The 17726-nt window shown below is 36.8% G+C and overlaps 1 protein-coding gene across 3 annotated transcripts in view; it reads left to right on the top strand.

Moving 5' to 3' along the window:
• Positions 1 to 17726, top strand: part of LOC113095976 (tetratricopeptide repeat protein 7B-like) — a 33188-nt gene that overhangs the window by 12795 nt on the left and 2667 nt on the right. The window contains exons 11-21 of one of the 3 annotated variants that reach the window (XM_026261346.1): positions 1194 to 1298; positions 1447 to 1564; positions 2145 to 2202; positions 2315 to 2387; positions 3215 to 3375; positions 5488 to 5604; positions 6432 to 6529; positions 7677 to 7838; positions 9237 to 9287; positions 15365 to 15505; positions 17457 to 17659. In XM_026261346.1, the coding sequence (XP_026117131.1) occupies positions 1194 to 1298; positions 1447 to 1564; positions 2145 to 2202; positions 2315 to 2387; positions 3215 to 3375; positions 5488 to 5604; positions 6432 to 6529; positions 7677 to 7838; positions 9237 to 9287; positions 15365 to 15505; positions 17457 to 17659 (1287 nt within the window). The remainder of the gene's footprint in view (positions 1 to 1193; positions 1299 to 1446; positions 1565 to 2144; positions 2203 to 2314; positions 2388 to 3214; positions 3376 to 5487; positions 5605 to 6431; positions 6530 to 7676; positions 7839 to 9236; positions 9288 to 15364; positions 15506 to 17456; positions 17660 to 17726) is intronic. The other 2 variants (XM_026261344.1, XM_026261345.1) reach the window with 2 other exon arrangements.

Genomic DNA, 17726 nt, shown 5'->3' with positions numbered 1-17726 from the left:
CATTTCAGTACCTGGATCCTTCTTCTACGCAGCCATGATGTTGTTATTGATGCAGTATGTGGTCTGGCATTGTCATGTTGTAAAATGCAAGGTCTTCCCTGAAAGAGGACGAGAGAGACGACATCTGGATGGGAGCATATGTTGTTCTTGAACTTGGATATACCTTTCAGCATTGATGGTGCCTTTCCAGATGTGTAAGCTGCCCATGCCACATGCACTCATGCAACCCCATCATAACATCAGAGATGCAGGCTTCTGAACTGATAGCTGATAACAACTTGGGTTGTCCTTGTCCTCTTTAGTCCTCTTTAGTCTTCTTTTTTTTGACCTATAGAGTTTTAGCCGCCAACGGTGAATTGCACGGTGGATTGTGTTCACCGACAAAGTTTTCTGGAAGTATTGTTCTGATTTCCATTACAGTACCATTCCTGTATGTGATACATTGCCTTCTCAGGGCCCGAAAATCACGGGCATCAGGTATGGTTTTCACTGCCACTCTGAGAGGCTCTTTTTATACCCAATCATGTTGCCAATTGACCTAATAAGTTGCCAATTGGTCCTCCTGCTGTTCCTTATATGTACATTTAACTTTGTTACCTGTCCTAACTTTTTTGGAATGTGGGAATTAAACTTCATGTGTTTGGAATTTCTCATGAAATCCAAAATGAGCCAATATTTGGCATGACATTTAAAAATTTCTCACTTTCAACATTTGATATTTGATCTATATTCTATTGGGAATAAAATATAAATTTATGAGATTTGTAAATTATTCCATTCCTTTTTTACTCACAATTTGTACAGTGTCCCAACTTTTTTGGAATCAGGTTTGTATACATTTCACACTCAATACTATTCTCTTTTATATATATATATATATATATATATATATATATATATATTTATATATATATATATATATATATATATATATATATATATATATATATATATATATATATATATATATATAGGGGTCAGTAAAAATGGTTGAAGATTTTGAAAAAAGTTTCTTATGCTTACCAAGGCAAACACTTGTTCGATCAAAAATATAGTAAAAACTAGTGTAGCAAAATAGTATAAAAAAAAAAATGGTTTGTGATTTTTAAATATATATATAAAAAAGTAAATGTAATATATATATACTGTTAGAAATTACTCTGAGTCTAATCTTTGTGTCTGTGTGTGTGTAGTCGGCCCGAGCAGTGAAGGTGCTAAAGGAGTGTATGAGACTGAAGCCGGAAGATCCCACCATTCCTCTGCTGGCCGTCAAGCTGTGTATTGGAAATCTGCACTGGGTAATAAAAGAGGAATCATGGGAAATACGCACGGGCTCAACCGGAGGGCTGACCCTGACCTGTTTATGGCTCTGTAAATCCATTACTGTTAGACTGTCCATGAACAGTGAGACGGTGATGACATGGGGTGTGTATTTGTGTGTTTTAGCTGGAAGAAGGTGAGCGCTTTGCTAAAATAGTGATTGATATGGGTGAGAAGGCGGCTGAATTCAGGGCCAAAGGCTATCTAGCTATTGGTCTCGTCTACAGCCTGAAAGCCACAGATGGTAAGCATACCTGCAGTACAATGCACTGTATATGGCATTTCTATACCATTATATGACTGTAACCTTTACTGTATCTTCTGTAACACACTCTATATATTCTCCATCTAATCCCTGTTTTGTCCTCTATAATTCACTCTGTATCTCTTTGAAACACTCTTTATTGTCTCCTTAATGTTTTTATATCGCTATATACTCTTTATCTACCCTGTAACACACTCTGTACTCTCCCAGTAGTCTTTTATACTATGTCGTTTTTTTCTCTTCCTTATATAATGCACTTTAAAACCACTTTAGAAAACATTTAAAATTCTTTATACATTTTCTCTGCATTCTATAACGCGATTTATACCCTTCTATAATTCACTGATACTTTATAACCTCTCTCTTTTCTTATATAACACACTCTGTAATGACAGTTACATAATTTAATAATCACTCAGTAATGCTTCATTATGTCTTCCCTCTGTTACACATGTTATAATCCTATTATATCCTTTCTCTAATGTTAAGGTATCTAAAACCTTGCAGATTGTATCTTCTTCTTACCATCTTCTCACATTTATGTTGTCTTTCTTAACAGCATCTCTTCGAGGAATGCAGGAAGAGTATCAGAAAAAAGCACTGAGCGCTTTCCAGAGGTGATTTTCAGACTCTCCTAAATGTAATATCTTATTTAATATGAATTGAATACTAAATATCTCTCTCACACACATACACACTGATGAAAAACTCTGTCTCTCTCTCTCTCAGGGCACAGAGTCTGTCCCCCACTGATCATTTAGCTGTTTTCTACCTGGCGCTGCAGCTGGCTGTATCTCGACAGGTAGGAGAATCAGCATCTGCTTTTTACACACAGGTAGTGAGAATGAAAACTTCTCACTCTCAGATGATGGGCTTCTACTAGAATGATGACTCAATAACTAAGTGATGCATTGGCACATGCTTAAATTCATCTGCATCAAGCCACATCTAGGGCTAGGATAAATGCCCCTCCAAAAAAATGTATTATTTTTTTTTATTATTCAGTATTGATATTTTTCATAATATTCATTTCATACCATTTAAAGAGGAAGGACATGCACTCCACGTGTTTGTTGGACCTCAGGAATGAATGTAATCAAACATCTTTCTTTACTACTAAATTCCGCATATTAAGCTAACTTTTAATTTAGGGCCCCATTTTATTTCCCCCTCAAAAAATTTTTTTTCCTGAATTCTATGTACTATGATTTCAGTGTATCATCAAAAATTATGTATGATGATATTAATTCCAATAAAACTATGAAAATGAAAATGAATATGAAAATATAGCAATTCATTTACAACTAAACATTTACGACATAATAAAACTTGTATACTGCACAAATTAAAACAAGAATGAAAAATTATCTTGGTTATATATGACTATAATGTTTATTAAACTTTATCAATACATTTTATTCATTTTTTATTGATTTATCACTAAACCCTAGCCATATCTTACTCTTCTTACTATGGGAACTTTATTTTGCTCTTATTTCCCTCTCAGTCTGTCTCTCTCCCCAGATGTCAGTCTGTTATTTTTCCTTCTCATTTCTCTCTCGCTCCGTTTAAACAGTCATCTAATAAAAGCATCTCTTGTGTGTGTGTGTGTGTGTGTGTTAATGTCAGATTCCAGAGGCTCTTGGTTATGTACGACAGGCGTTACAGCTGCAGGGCGATGATGTTCATTCCCTGCACCTGCTGGCCTTGCTGCTGTCAGCTCAAAAACACTACCACGATGCTCTCAACATCATCGAGATGGCCCTCAGCGAATACCCCGAAAACTTCATGTAAGTCCCTGTCACACTTTATCAAACCTCTCAAGCTTGTAGTTAGATGTAGCCTTGTTTTTTTTGCCTGCGCTGAGTTGAGGCAGTTGTCTGAAGCCAATCCGAGAATGGAAAGGAGCCTATTCTTGGATCAGAGAACCAATCAGATGATTCCATGTTCTTTTGCACCACATTTGTAAAGCCTCACACATGCATACACAAACACACACAGTCGCAGGCAGCGTTTAGACATTCAGAGGCATGCCACAGTGCCCACTCTAATGAGAATGTTTGTGTTTGCTGTAGCAGCTGGGATAGATGGGTACATATCTGCTGCTGGCATCTTCAATTAGACGAGTTAGAAGTATGCGCGCGCGTGTGTGTGTGTGTGTGTGTGTGTGTGTGTGTGTGTGTGTGTGTGTGTGTGTGTGCTGGATGTTTTGAAGCACTGGGCAGTCCCCACGCAAATTCCCTTCTCATTCAATTTGATCAGAGTCTCCTCCATCTCTGTATTTGTGTGTGTGTGTCTTGTTGCCCTTCTGGCTGTGTGCTTCAGCCACTTACATAATAGAAAACAGCTTCCTCCAATTCTATGCCCCTCTTTTTCAACATGTTTTCCCCCTCAGGGTTTTGGTATTGTGCGTATGTGTGTTTGTCCAGTTTGTGTGTGTGTTTCCATGCATTTTGCTTCATTGCCTTGAAAGGAAATGCAACAGAACATCCAGCCCTCCTTATTCCACATACACAGACACAGGCGACAGGATTAAATCAGCGATTGTGTGGGTGTCCTATACCATGCAAATACAGAGATGAAATCGCAGCTGATGAGAATGTGCCATCAGCTCTCTGAATTGGCTGAACTCGGACCAGCATGGCCTACAGAGACTGGAGCGTGTGTTTAAAGCGCTAACCGATCTCTGCTCAGCAGAGTCGAGCAGCTGCATTGACAGCGAGCTGTTGAAGAGCAGACTCTATATATGGTATCTGCTTCACACATAAACACACACATCTCTTCACATGCTGCCATCTCTGATTATAGAAATGGCCATCTGCACTCTTGATGGTGAGACTTTCACTCAGCTCGAGCAGATCTGCTGTCTGCAGAAATGTGTGTGAAACACGGGTGTTATTAGAGGAGACAAGATATAATACTCCACAATTATTCATCCGCATATGCACAATATACTAAGTGACACTCAGTATAACAATAAAAAAACATAATTTGGATAATTGTACATAAATTGGTTAATATTCGATAATTAATTGTATTTGTATTTATATGTATATTATCTATGCTGTCTATACTCATTTGTAGTTACACTTACAGTTAAAATGCAGTTAAAACCGTAATTTTGAGAAATATTTGTATGATTTATGATAACTGTTTTATATTTTTATGTATTTATTCCTGTAATGGCAAAGCTGAATTTTCTCTGGCTGAATTACTCCAGTCTTCAGTGTCACATGATCCTTCAGAAATCATTCTTATATGCAAGAAACAGTGTGCTGCTAAATATCTTGTGTGGAAACGGTGATATATATATTTTTATGATTGTTTGATGAATAGAAATACCAGTACATTTTTGATATACAATTTTTTTTTACATTACAAATGTCTTTACTGTCACTTTTTGATCAATTCAATGCATCCTTGCTGAATAAATGTATATCTTAAAAAAAAACAAAGGTAGCATTTGTAGCTTGTATAATTTAAAATTTTTAGTGTTTAATTTATGTAAAATTAGCAATTTATGAGTTAATGGTCATAACATAAAAATAACATAACATGAATATAATACATACACAATATACAATACATCATACATTCACAATAGACCAAACAACATGTAAAATACCTGTACAGTTGAACAAAGAATTCATGGAAGTTTTTTTCTCATTTCGCAGAGAAATCTATTGATATGCTGTTGATGTTTATTTGAAGAATAAGAGCAGAAAGGGCTGAATCATCTTGACTTTGGTTTAAAGTTTTATATTTAAAAGGGCTTGCGTAAGATATTTACACTGATTTATCTTTATCGGTGTTCAATAAAGCTCTTCTTTGTTTATTAAACACTTCTTTAGACATTCAGATGGATGGAGAGTGATAATAAACACTTCTTTTTGTCTGTGTAGTATATTATTCACAAAGGTGAAGTTGGAGACATTGTGTCGAGGTCCAGAAGAAGCATTGCTCTCCTGCAAACGCATGCTGCAGATTTGGAAGTCCTGTTACAACCTCACCAACCCCAGGTACACACACACACACACACACACACTCCAGCTGTTGACAGATGAATGCTAGAAGCTCAAGTATCGGCACTCACCATCACACATAAGACAGCACAGCATGTGTCTCTGACTGCGTGGAGCTCACCACGCCTTCATTAAAAATAAATAAAAGCAAAGCTCATACCACTGCTGCATAATGTGACTCAGTCCAGCATTCTCTCGCTCACTATTCTCTGATTATTCTATGCTGCCAGAATACTCCAGCTTTTCCTGTCAAACTGTCTTGAACTCAGTACCTGGTGACAATCCACCAGAGAGCAATTAGTGCCTGGACACTGTAACCAAACTCTGCCACAAGTTCAGAGTCCCTCCATCCAGACCCTGGGTAGCGCTTCTTTGTCAGGACCACCTGTGCTCCTTCTCTCTAAACCCCACCGCTGTTATTTAAAGTCGTCCTCGAACCCTAAACAGTTGCCGCACTGTCAGATGTTTTTGTGCGCATTCCAGAGACAGTATGAGGACACAAAGACATTCCACATCTAGGAATATGAATGGGAGAAATCGTCCATTGGTGAAATTTCAGTATAATTTTGTGAAAAATATTTTCTTTTGAATATTTCAGTTATTTCTACACTGCTTTTTCAGATGAATAGTGTTGCAGAAGCATTGTGGTTGTGTGTGCAAAAGCAGTCTGCTGAGTGTGATTTCTGAGGGTTTCATCATTCTGTGTGTATTGATGTGCAAGGATCGTGACATCCTCTGTCTCCTGTCTGAGTGCTTGACTCATTTTCAAATTTTAAAGTCTTAATTGCCTCTTGTCTCGTGTGTGTGTGTGTGTGTGTGTGTAGTGATTCTGGGAGGGGGAGCAGTCTGTTAGACAGAGCTGTTGCTGACCGTCGTCAGCTGAATGCTATGACACTACCTGACTTCAGTGATCCAGAGACAGGTGAGTGCGCACATGCACACACACACAGACACACGCTCATAATTTAATGTGCATATATTTGTATCGCTATAGTTATTGTGGTAACAGCTTTTTTGCCCTACACTTTTTGGTGAGTTTGCATCAGCTTTTATTGTCATTTTAACTGTATTTCCTGCATACGTCTTTCTCTTTCTCTCTCAAACACAGATTTAGATTTAGAATGAATGGCCTAATAAGAATATATTTTTTAATATACTTGTATTTTTTGAATATCCAAAGCTGTAAGCCTTTTAGAAGGGTCATATCATGAACATTTTCTTCTATGTTAAGTTCTATGCAAACATACTGCATTTATACGTCACAGCTTGTTTTTTTATTTTTATTTTTTTTTAAACAAAGTGGCAAAAAAATTGGTTTCTGGCGTCAAAACACTATTTAGTCTTAAGCAACTTGGCCTGCCAAGTCATGGTAAAGTGATTAGAAGGAAATGGGATGGATGCTTTTATTCCTCAACACAAGAAACATTTGTGGTTTAACCCCTTTAATTCCTAAAAGAACAATAAGCCTTTATTCAGTACTTCATGTGAAAAACTGCTTCGACTCATTTCAGTTACAGCTAAATTGCCATGCATTTCCCCAGTATCTTGAGTAGAGTGAGTAGAGTAATTAGATAAAGAGGGCTGAGATGAGTGCAGGTGTATTTTTGCTGTGTTTGCACAGCAGTGATGCTGGACGGTTTCTGAGCGGTGTATGCAGACAGTAAACATGTTCTCTTGCTTCTGTGATTCAGCAGTTACCCATTTTCTTTAAAACCTTATCTTTCTGTTCCAACTGTTTCTGCTTATTTATTTATTTTTCATTTATTTATTTATTACATTTTCCATTATTTTTATGTCTGTCAATCCAATTTTGTATTTTTTTTATTTAAATGTACAAAATTTACATATAGGTCAGAAGTTAAAAATGCATCGTTTTTAACATTGTTTAATATAGTTCAGATTCATGTTAAATTAACACTTCCCTATGACAGTCCTAATTATTTTTTCTATTTACTGTGATTGTTTTTATATTCTTTTTTTCCTCAATTTTCTGTGTTTCCCCAAATAATTTATCATTATTATTATTTTTAATATCACATCCTTTTCACTTTCTCATTTATTATTCCTAGGCTCTCATGCCTCTTCCTCCTTCTCGGGGTCAGAACCTGTATCTCCTCTTTTTCCTCTTTCATCCTTCTATTCTTCACCTCCACCCAAGGCCGAATCCACCCAGAGGCGCAGCAGCCATGCTTTCTGTGACCATGCCCCCCGCCGACGCTTCTCCTCTGCCAGTAATTCACTCTGCACCTTGTGTGTGTTTTTCGGCCAATAGCCAGGCATGATTCTCCTCTCACTAGCCAATCCCCTGCCCCTAACTGCACTGCTCTGTCTGCATAACCCCACCTACCAGCCCAATTCAGTTGGGATTTGGTTGAGTGTTTGGTGACTTGTTTGCTGCTGAAGTTTGGATTGGTGCTGAAGCAGTGTTTGGGTTTCGGAGGCCTCATTTCGAAGACCATGGCCTCTAAAGACCATCAGGCACTAATGGTTTTGTAATGTGGTGATTTTAACCTGCCCCAAGAAGCAATTTTTGCAGGCCATATTTCAGGTCATATTTACACTTTCTTTCTTGTTTGAAGTACAGTGAAGAAAAAAATCTTGAATGCACAAATTATGTGAAAACCGAGTCCATGTACTTCTTTTTTCAAGAGTTAGATGTAGCTCGCTCTACTTTTATGGTGTGTTAAGTTCTGGCTTATATCAGCTTTAAAAGGCCGTTAATTGAGTACAGGGCTGTTATAAGACTGTAAATGCCGCTGGCAGGATGATGTGATGGTGTGGGTTCAGGGATCCAGTGGCCCATGAGCACTTAATCTCCACTAAGAGGCTCATGGGGAAACGAAAACAGAGAAACAGTGACACTTGCTATCAGCCGTTCAAGACCTGGGATCATATCCACACTCGTATCTTCAGAGAGAGAGAGAGAGGGAGAGTTCATCTACAGATATCCTGTGTTACTCAAATTCACTCATACTGCAGTTTTGTCCCCTTTCTCTTCATCTTAGATACATTCTCCCTCTTACCCTGTTTACACTACATATAAACATCTGTCTCAGACAATCGCTGTCAGATTGCTGTTTATGTCTGTGCATGTAAATTCATGTATTTACATGCATTTCATGATCAGATTTTGATGGGAGAGTCTCTGGTTTTGGGATGGTATGACTTTACCATTGTGTTTTACCAATTTAACCTTAATTTAGCACGGTCCACATTTGATCAGACCTCCCGAGACAGACATTCCCATTAAACCAGGTGTAAACAGGGTCTGTCTTTTGTAATGCTATGTGTGATCAGTTTCTGCTGTTACTCACTGTGCAGTGTTTGTGCATCCAAACTATTGCATTTACACACCTAAAGTCCCAAACACAGTGTCACACACACCTGTGAACCTGCCACCTGCGTCCACAGAGTGTGAGAATCACAGAAACAGGGTTTAAAGGGCCATCACCTGCTCAGGAGGACTCATGGACACTTTGGTTTGTGGTGTTAAAGAAAGTCAGACAATTTCTTTTTGTTATTACATTTGTGTTTTTGTAAACTTTCTGTTGTGGTGGTTGTTGTTGTTTTTTATCTCAATTTTTTTATGAGTAATTGTCCCATTTTTGTTGTTCTTTTTGGTTTCCAAGGCAACCTTCCAGATGCTTTCTTTCATGGTTTTGACTCCTTTATTGGGGTTTGTAAGTAGTCCTGCTGTTATTACTCTGCCTCTATACACACACACACATATATATTAGTGGTGGCACGGTTAGCAGAAAAAACCCCGAACCGTTCGGTTCTCCACACATGGTTCCGCACGCGCTGGGACTGCGGTTCAATTTAAATCTGACAAAGCATCTGTAATATGGTTTGCTATATATAACATGTACAACAGACTGGGTTCAACTAATATATGTTTATGTTGATGGATGCGCATTCTGGATTCCCAGACATTACAACAATAGCGTAAAAAAAAAAAAAAAACCTGGAAACCCATTCACTCTTGATCAATGTGAATTCCTTATGCTGGATTTTGAGCAGTCATTTATTCGGTCATCACCCGGGTGGTGATAGTGCGCGCACAGATGAAACCTGAACAGCACACGTTAATATGTATTTAAACTAAACTCATTCAAGCTTTGTCACATTTAAGAGCCAGAGGACATGAGCTCATGCGTGCAGTGGGAAAAATTGTGCATGCGTTCATCCGAAGCACGCAAACCCGCACCTCAGAACGCGCCCAAATATTAAGCTCTCTCTGAAGTATTGTTTAAAAATAAGGGTGACCATATGAGCCATTTTCCCATAACGCATCCTTGCCAGGAGGAACCATCCAAAGTAGTTTGACCAATAACATGCAGGTATGGTACATAATCAACCAATCGTGGCGTGTGAGAAGGTGAGATCTACAGAGAACGATTAAAGCAATGCAAATACATGTACATGTTACGCGTTTGTTCGTTCATTCAACTTGAAGCGTCGCTGCGGCCCGATCATTGTATGACACCAAAGTACCAAGAGAGTGATTTGAATGCATAAGGAGCCGTCTGCTCTGCTCTATAAAGCTCTCATGAATGTCATACAATGATCGATCTGCACAGCACAAACAGCCAAAATCTGGATATTTTTGGCAATATAAAAATCCTGGCAAGGACGCGTCCTGGGAAAATGGCTCATATGGTTACCCTAGTTTAAATGGACAAATTCACACAAAAATAATGTCAAAATGCCTGTTTTGATAAGTATCCTACAGGAGACATAGCCGGCTGAACGCAGCCCTGTAGGATCAGTGCGTTCTCTTAAAGTGACAGTTTTTCTATTAATCTTAACAGCAACAACAACAAAGAAATCACTCACTGCTCTTGATTAAAAAGCTTTTATAACTTTAATAAAGAATAATCTTTCATTTATACAGTCCAATATGCAGTGCTGTTTTACATTTTGATTACTTTATTCAATTTCTGTACCTAAAAACTAATGCTAGACCTGCCTAAAAAAAATGAAAATCACTGTTTATTGTTTGTAGCTTTACTCTATTGTATTTATTTGTGCTGTTGCCTGTAGTTGGATAGAATATTCTTCTTTTTTCTTATTATTAGAAATTATAGTTTTTCCATAAACATAGCACATACAGAACTGTACCGAAAACCGTGACTCTAAAACCGTGAAACAGACTGGACCGTGAAAAAGTTGAACCGTGCCACCCCTAATATATATGCGGACACACACACACACCTGCTTCATTGCCTCGCTGGCCTTCTCCCCTTTGGCAGAGTGCACCCACCACCTGTCTGTTAAGAAACTAAACACACACTGGCATAATGTGTTCAATAGAGGCATTGCCTCTTACCTTTTGTTTTACCCCCTTATTGTGTGTCCTTTCCTGGTGTTTTGTGTCCCAGGCCTCTTTGTACTGGAGAGAGACGTAAATGCACTCATTTGGCCTCAGTTCTTAATAATTAAAGAGACAGTATTGTTCCTCCAGGCATTTCAGACAGGGTTTAATGCTTGCTGCTGCTTAAAGCCAAATATTTATGGGTACTTTTAGCTCTGTTTGGATTCTGACTTATTAGTTTTAATGAGACAATTAGTTATAATTATTATACATGTTATTAGAATGAATGGTATGGTAAGTATCGCTATTACTTTTGGTCATTATTAGGATTATATTATAAACCGCACTTTATTATACTCCAAAACTGCTTGTGCAGTGTCTGTGCTACAGACATGAATAATACTTTAATCCTGTATAAATAATTTTTTCCCATTTACGCTAATGTCATTTTTGATTAATTTAATGAATCCTTGCTGGAAAAAAAAATTATTTTAAGAAATAAATAAATAAATCTTGACCCCAAACTCTTAAACTGTATTGTGTATATATAAATATCCACATTACCTGTCTCTTGTTATTATAAAAGCCCTATAAAAGTGTTCTGTGATTATAAATTAATTAATCTAAATAATTTGGTGCCTTGGGAGAGCAATGACCTTGTCTAAAAAATGTGCTCTAATTTTTTAAACGTTGATCCAAAATTAGACTTAAGCTCTTTTAATTCCATCTGACAGTCCACAGTTTAATCCCAGTTTAAGATAATTGTTTCGTTTTATTTGAAACCTGAGTGAAGTCAAGCATTTTTAGAGGGACTTCTACTAATCCTGTAATTATTTTAAAAGTTATTATTTAAATATTGATCATTTGTCATTAGGGTCACTTGATATAAATTGGCTGTGTGGTATCTGATGGAACAGCACCCAGGTCTCTGGATCATAGATCACAAGCTCTAATTTCCTTTTAGTGTCTCACATTTAGAAGCTGTTTCTAAAGTCCAGTCTCTGTTAAGAGCGATGGACCGTTAAAAAGGATGTGATTTGCGGGTGTCATAATCGTGCAGAGTGGTGCTCATGATCAAAAATATGACATATGCTATTTACAGGTTATTGTAGGATTCTAGGAATGCCAAAAGTGGGGATGCATTAGAAACCAAAGACTTTCTGTATATTTACAGCAGGTTCTGGTGAAGAAAGTACTGTCTCTTTAAAAACATAACTGCTTTTATGTGTGTGTGATTGCGTGTGATGATGCTTTCCCACTCCTAGCATGGAGCTCCATGGTCACGCTCTTTCTGCAGGCTGGTCTACTGCATCATGAGATGTTTGAGTTTGCGTGTGTACACGCATGTGCTTCAGAAAGATGTGAAGTTGTTGACTTACTTCAGTAGTTTGTAAAGTGCTTGACCCAGTCAAGTATAAGAACTTTTTAAATATACTCACTTAGTTCATGGATAGTTCACACTTAAAATAATTCATACTGGATCATTTCATGTTTTTCCAATCTGTATGACTTTCTTTTTGTGTAAAACACGATGTCCAAGCTGCTCTTCCACACAGTTGAAATGCAGACAGATGTTGTCAAGTTCCAAAATTACAAAAGAGCACCAAAGAAGTCATCTGTTTGACTTTTGAGCTTAATTCAAAAGACACATGATGGAATTGAGTTCTCCTCCAATGTAACTTTCAAGTGTTTACTATAAATATATTACCATTTCAAAGTTTTGGGTCATTTGTGAAGTATTCATATAATATAACGTAATAATTATATGTTTAAAAGAACTGCATTTCATTAAAATGTTTTTTCTCTGACTTATGATCAGTTTGTTTCATCATTGCTGCATAAAAAGTGTTAACTTCTTTCAAAAGAGCATAAAAACTTACAGACCCCAAACATTTAAATGGTAGTATTATTAATGCATGTGACAACAGGAAGAGCAATGAGAACAAAAATCATTAAGTCATAAAGGAACAATGTGGGAATAAGAAACATTGACTGAATCGACATTATTATAGTAAAACTGGTATAACCTAGAACAGCCATCAATGTTCTGTGTCGTGGTTTCAATTTGTTCATTCTTGTGTGAGTTTTTAAAGGCTGTGGTGTAGAACATTCATGAAGAGATCCCCTGGAAGTCTTTTGAAATCCGTACACACCGGGGCAGATTCTCAGTGTTTGGTCCAGTCATCCATGGCTTTGTCCACTGTCGCCATAGAAACACTAAACATAGGAGCAGCAGCTATGGATTTGACTCAACAGGCTCATTGCTAAAGAGAACGAAACTGAGATGTACAGGGATCGATTTCAGTCTGAATGTGTTTTATGTCCCGCTGGTCTGGTCGATAAAACCCAGCCTATGACTCACAGAGACTCTTGAGGATCTTAATATGTTCCTCTGAACCCCGACAGAGACTTTAATGACCACACTGATGCCCTGACCACAGCTCACAGCCGCACGTCCAGACAAATAGGGAATCTGTGATCGCTGGACTGTAGGGGGCAATTTCATTTCAGTTCCCCCAGTTCAGGAAACTGATGTGGTGTCTTCAGTTCCTTCTCTGCATCTCCTGTCAGTTCATCTCCTGAATCTGGCAAATTGAAAAGGAACTGACGCCAGATCTGGAATTTTATTGGTAAAACTGCTCACCCAGAACTAAAGGTCATTTGCTGCTGGCTGCTGAAAGCTCAGCAGTGTCATTATAGGAATAAATTACATTTTAAAACATATTCATATAGAAAACTCACTTTATATGGTAGTAATATTTCTGAAGTTTTTACAGTATTTTTGATTTACCGACCTCAAACGTTTGAACGGTGGAACACAAAATTAGAAATTTTGAAGATTGTACAAACCGCCTGTTGCCTGCAGTTATAAAGAATAGAAACTCGAGCTCTTCAAAAATTTGTTTTTGTGTTTACGTAATATACGATTGTACTGTGCATGTACACAGTATATAAACATACACACACATATACATGTATATATTTAAGATATATATATATATATATATATATATATATATATACACACACACACACATATGTACGTAATATAAATCATATATACATATCAATATTTCTTAAATCTATACATGTATGTGTGTGTATTAGGTATACATATACGCAGTACAAATACATATCATGCAAACACAAAAATTTATGAATTTTTCATTTAAGTCTGATCTTTTTAGAGAATTATTTGATGATACTTTCAGATTTAAAATGATTGTATATGAGAATCAGAATGTAATTTGGGATGAACTATCCATTTAATGAAAACAGCATAGTTTGCGTTGATCTGTTTCTCTGATATGAAATTTGATTTACATTTACAGCCTGCTCTTTTAAAATGCTAGATTGGGTCAATTTGTGGAAAGTAGTTGCAAATATGCAGATTTTAATTTTTCACTGTTAATAATTTTATGCTGTTTGTGTTTAAGTGGCGTGTGCAAGTGTGCTTGTTAAAATTTTGTCCACGTTTTGGAAATTCTGAGAGTTTAGTACAGATTGTTGGATCTCTGAATGTTTTTTAACCCCTGTGTTTCCCAAAATGACTAGTAGTGTTGATGTGTTTTTAAATCTTGAATTTTAGAATAGAAATGTTCAAATCAAGAGATTTTGAACTCTTATATGTTAAATATATAAGAAAAAGTGTTTGTTAGTTTTTTTTTTATATTTTGAATTAGCCTTTTTTTCTTTTTTGTATTTTAATTTTAGTTTTACGTTTTTACTAATTTTGTACTTGATACTTTTATAAGTTCAACATTTTGTTGCTTTATTTTTATTTAAGTGTCTAACATTTTAGCATTTTATTTTACTTTGTTGCAAAGTAGTGTCCCTGTAGCTCAATTGGTAGAGCATTGCCCTGGGTTCGATTCCCTGGGAACACATGTTAGGTAAAAATTGATAGCCTGAATGCACTGAAAGTCACTTTGGATAAAAGTGTCTGCTAAATGCATAAATTTAATTTAATTGTAATTTAAGTCAACAGTAATTCTTTTAAAAATTAATTTTATTATAGCTTTAATTCAAATAATGATTTTTAATAGTTTTAATTTGAACATTTACTTTTAATTATCAATAATAGCACTGTTGAAATTATAGATCAGGCTGTTTGGCCTTCATGTGTATATTAACAATATTCTAGTTCAGAGTTTTCCCTGAGAGGCCTGACTGTTAATGTCTGGAGTAGTGTGGTTGTTTGTATTGAGCAGGGGGTCAATCTCAGTTCCTAGAGGGCCACAGACCTGCACGGTTTAGATATAACCCTGATTAAACACATCTGATCCAGCTAATCTAATCATTTGGGCTCATTTGAAAACTACATGGTATGTGTGTTGGAGCAGGTTGGAACTAAACTCTGCAGGGCTGTGGCCCTCCAGGAGCTGAGTTTGACTCCCCGGGTATAGAGGCTTCTATTTCCACTGCACTCTATTTCCACTGCAGGTTCCGTCCACGCCACCTCCATAGCAGCGTCCCGGGTGGAGCAGGCACTGTCTGAGGTGGCCTCTTCCCTTCAGAGCAGCGCTCCGAAACAGGGACCCCTCCACCCTTGGATGACCCTTGCCCAGATCTGGCTGCATGCAGGTATAAACCTCACCCATAGCCCTAATTTGCTTGTAACATAAGTCAAGCTCGCATTCAATATTTACAGTGGGAATAGAAAATAATCCCCCCCCCTCCCAATATTATAATAACATTTTATTGCTTTGCAGCCTGAAATGAAGACAGAAACAGTTTATATTTTATCCAGCTGTATTTACAAATTATAACATCCAAGTAAACGATATTACACCAACATTTCAGAACAAAAAAATTTAAAAACAGAATTTTCTGATATGTTGGTGTTATATCTTTATGTTGGATGTTATAAGTTGCACGGAGTTAATACAGTTAGATGAAACAAAACTTCATTTTAGGTTGCAAAGCAACAAAATGTGATTATTTTAAAGGGCTGTGATTGTTTTCTATACCCACTGTAGCTTATTAATAGCTTCCTCTGTCCAAGCAAATACATTAGGAAAAACCAAATCCTGCAGGATCAAATTACCCATCTGGAAGCTTTTGCTTTATCTACAATCAGCATTTATGAATACACAAGCAATTGTGCTTACTTTTGACTTAATGAGTTAAATGCAGTGAAGTTTAGGAAAGTTCTACATCTTCATGGAGTTGATGCAAGCAACTCTAAAGTCATGGGTTGGATTTCCAGGCCACACAAGTACTGATAAAAAAAGCATGAATGCACTTTAATTAGGGGTGTTTGCCTGTTTTTCTGCTGGTACCATGGCTGGTTTAGGATTATCTTTTTCATTAAGAGCCCATATTTGCCCCCTTAAATTGATTTCCTTTATCTTTATAAGGACAATTTTTTTATCTTTTATGTCAAATTCTCTCTTTTTAAAGAATACATTTAGTTAGAAAAAGTAAGACATTTATAGGACTTTTACAAATCAGATTAAACCAGGATCAACAAAAGTAATCAAAAGTAACAAAAGTTTAATGCAGGTGGCCTGAATGCATTTACAATTGCAGAAATAATTAAATGACAGTAATGTGTTAAAATACACTTTTCAATATTTAAATGTTTTTGTAAAGGAAATGAGACTTTAAATATGAAATCTATCTTAATGAATCTTAATGATTGAGTCACTGAATCATTCATTCAAATTATTTGTTCAAAATGGCTGATTCAAAACGGTGTTGTTATTGTTAGCTAAAACTATAAAAAATATAGCAGGTCACTGTCTTTATGAATGAGTCATTGAATCGTTCACTCAGACAGTTCAGAAACGCAGATAAGTTCAGTAACAAATGTTGTTATTGCGTACTAATAATCAAACTATTAAACATTTTGTTAATTAAAATAAAAACCTGAAATAATATGTAAATATTAGATGAAAAACTTTGAAATGTTAGAAATTACTGAATTTAGAAATAAACTAAAATAAAAGTAAAACTGAAAAGCTGCAATCAAAGATACAGTTGAAGTATTAAAATGACTAAACCAATAAACTGAGATAAAAAATAATTTTAGCTAAATAGAAATATTTAAAAGCAACAACTAATAAAAAATAAAAAAAGCACATTAAAATATAAATGATACTAAAACTAAGCAAAATTGGGATACTAAAATAGAAAAGACATTTGCAAAATGAAAATCCTTTCATTTGTTATCTCAGAATAAGATCATCACCTCTTACCAAGTCTAATTATTCTTTAACCAGCTTGACTGTCTCTGAGCCAAGTAAAGGAACCTTAGCAGGACTTGGCAGGGTGAGAAAGAGTAAAGGTGCTTAGTAGTCACTTTCCCTGGAGTTTGTTGGCTGAAGAGGGAGGACACCCCTCCACCGTTAATCTCCCATCAATCTCTGTCTCATCACTGTTTGTGAGCTATGAAACGGTTGAGACTGATGAGGTAGCTGACAGTCTGTCTGAGAATCACATTTCCTGTGTGAACCCAGATGAGAGAGAAACCCAAAGCTCAGTCACCACAACAATTCTCCTGTCACTGTTTTCTCTCTCTGTCTTTCCACAGCGGAGGTGTATATTGGAATGGGAAAGGCGGCGGAGGCAGCAGCGTGTACACAGGAAGCAGCCAGCCTGTTCCCCATGTCCCATAACGTGTTGTTTATGAAGGGTCAGGTGGCGGAGCTGCGGGGGAACGTGGACGAGGCCAAGCGCTGGTACGAGGAGGCGCTGTCCATCAGCCCCACCCACGTCAAGACCATGCAGAGACTGGTGAGCACATGCTTTTTATCCACTAACTGAAACCCTTTTGCAGTTTTACATTTTTATTTTGTTTGTT

The sequence above is a fragment of the Carassius auratus genome, unplaced genomic scaffold (assembly GCF_003368295.1).
Source record: "Carassius auratus strain Wakin unplaced genomic scaffold, ASM336829v1 scaf_tig00215828, whole genome shotgun sequence".
NCBI classification, from domain to species: Eukaryota; Metazoa; Chordata; class Actinopteri; order Cypriniformes; family Cyprinidae; genus Carassius; species Carassius auratus.
The sequence above is the reverse complement of the archived record's forward strand: the minus strand, read 5'-3'. Positions and strand labels throughout refer to the sequence as shown.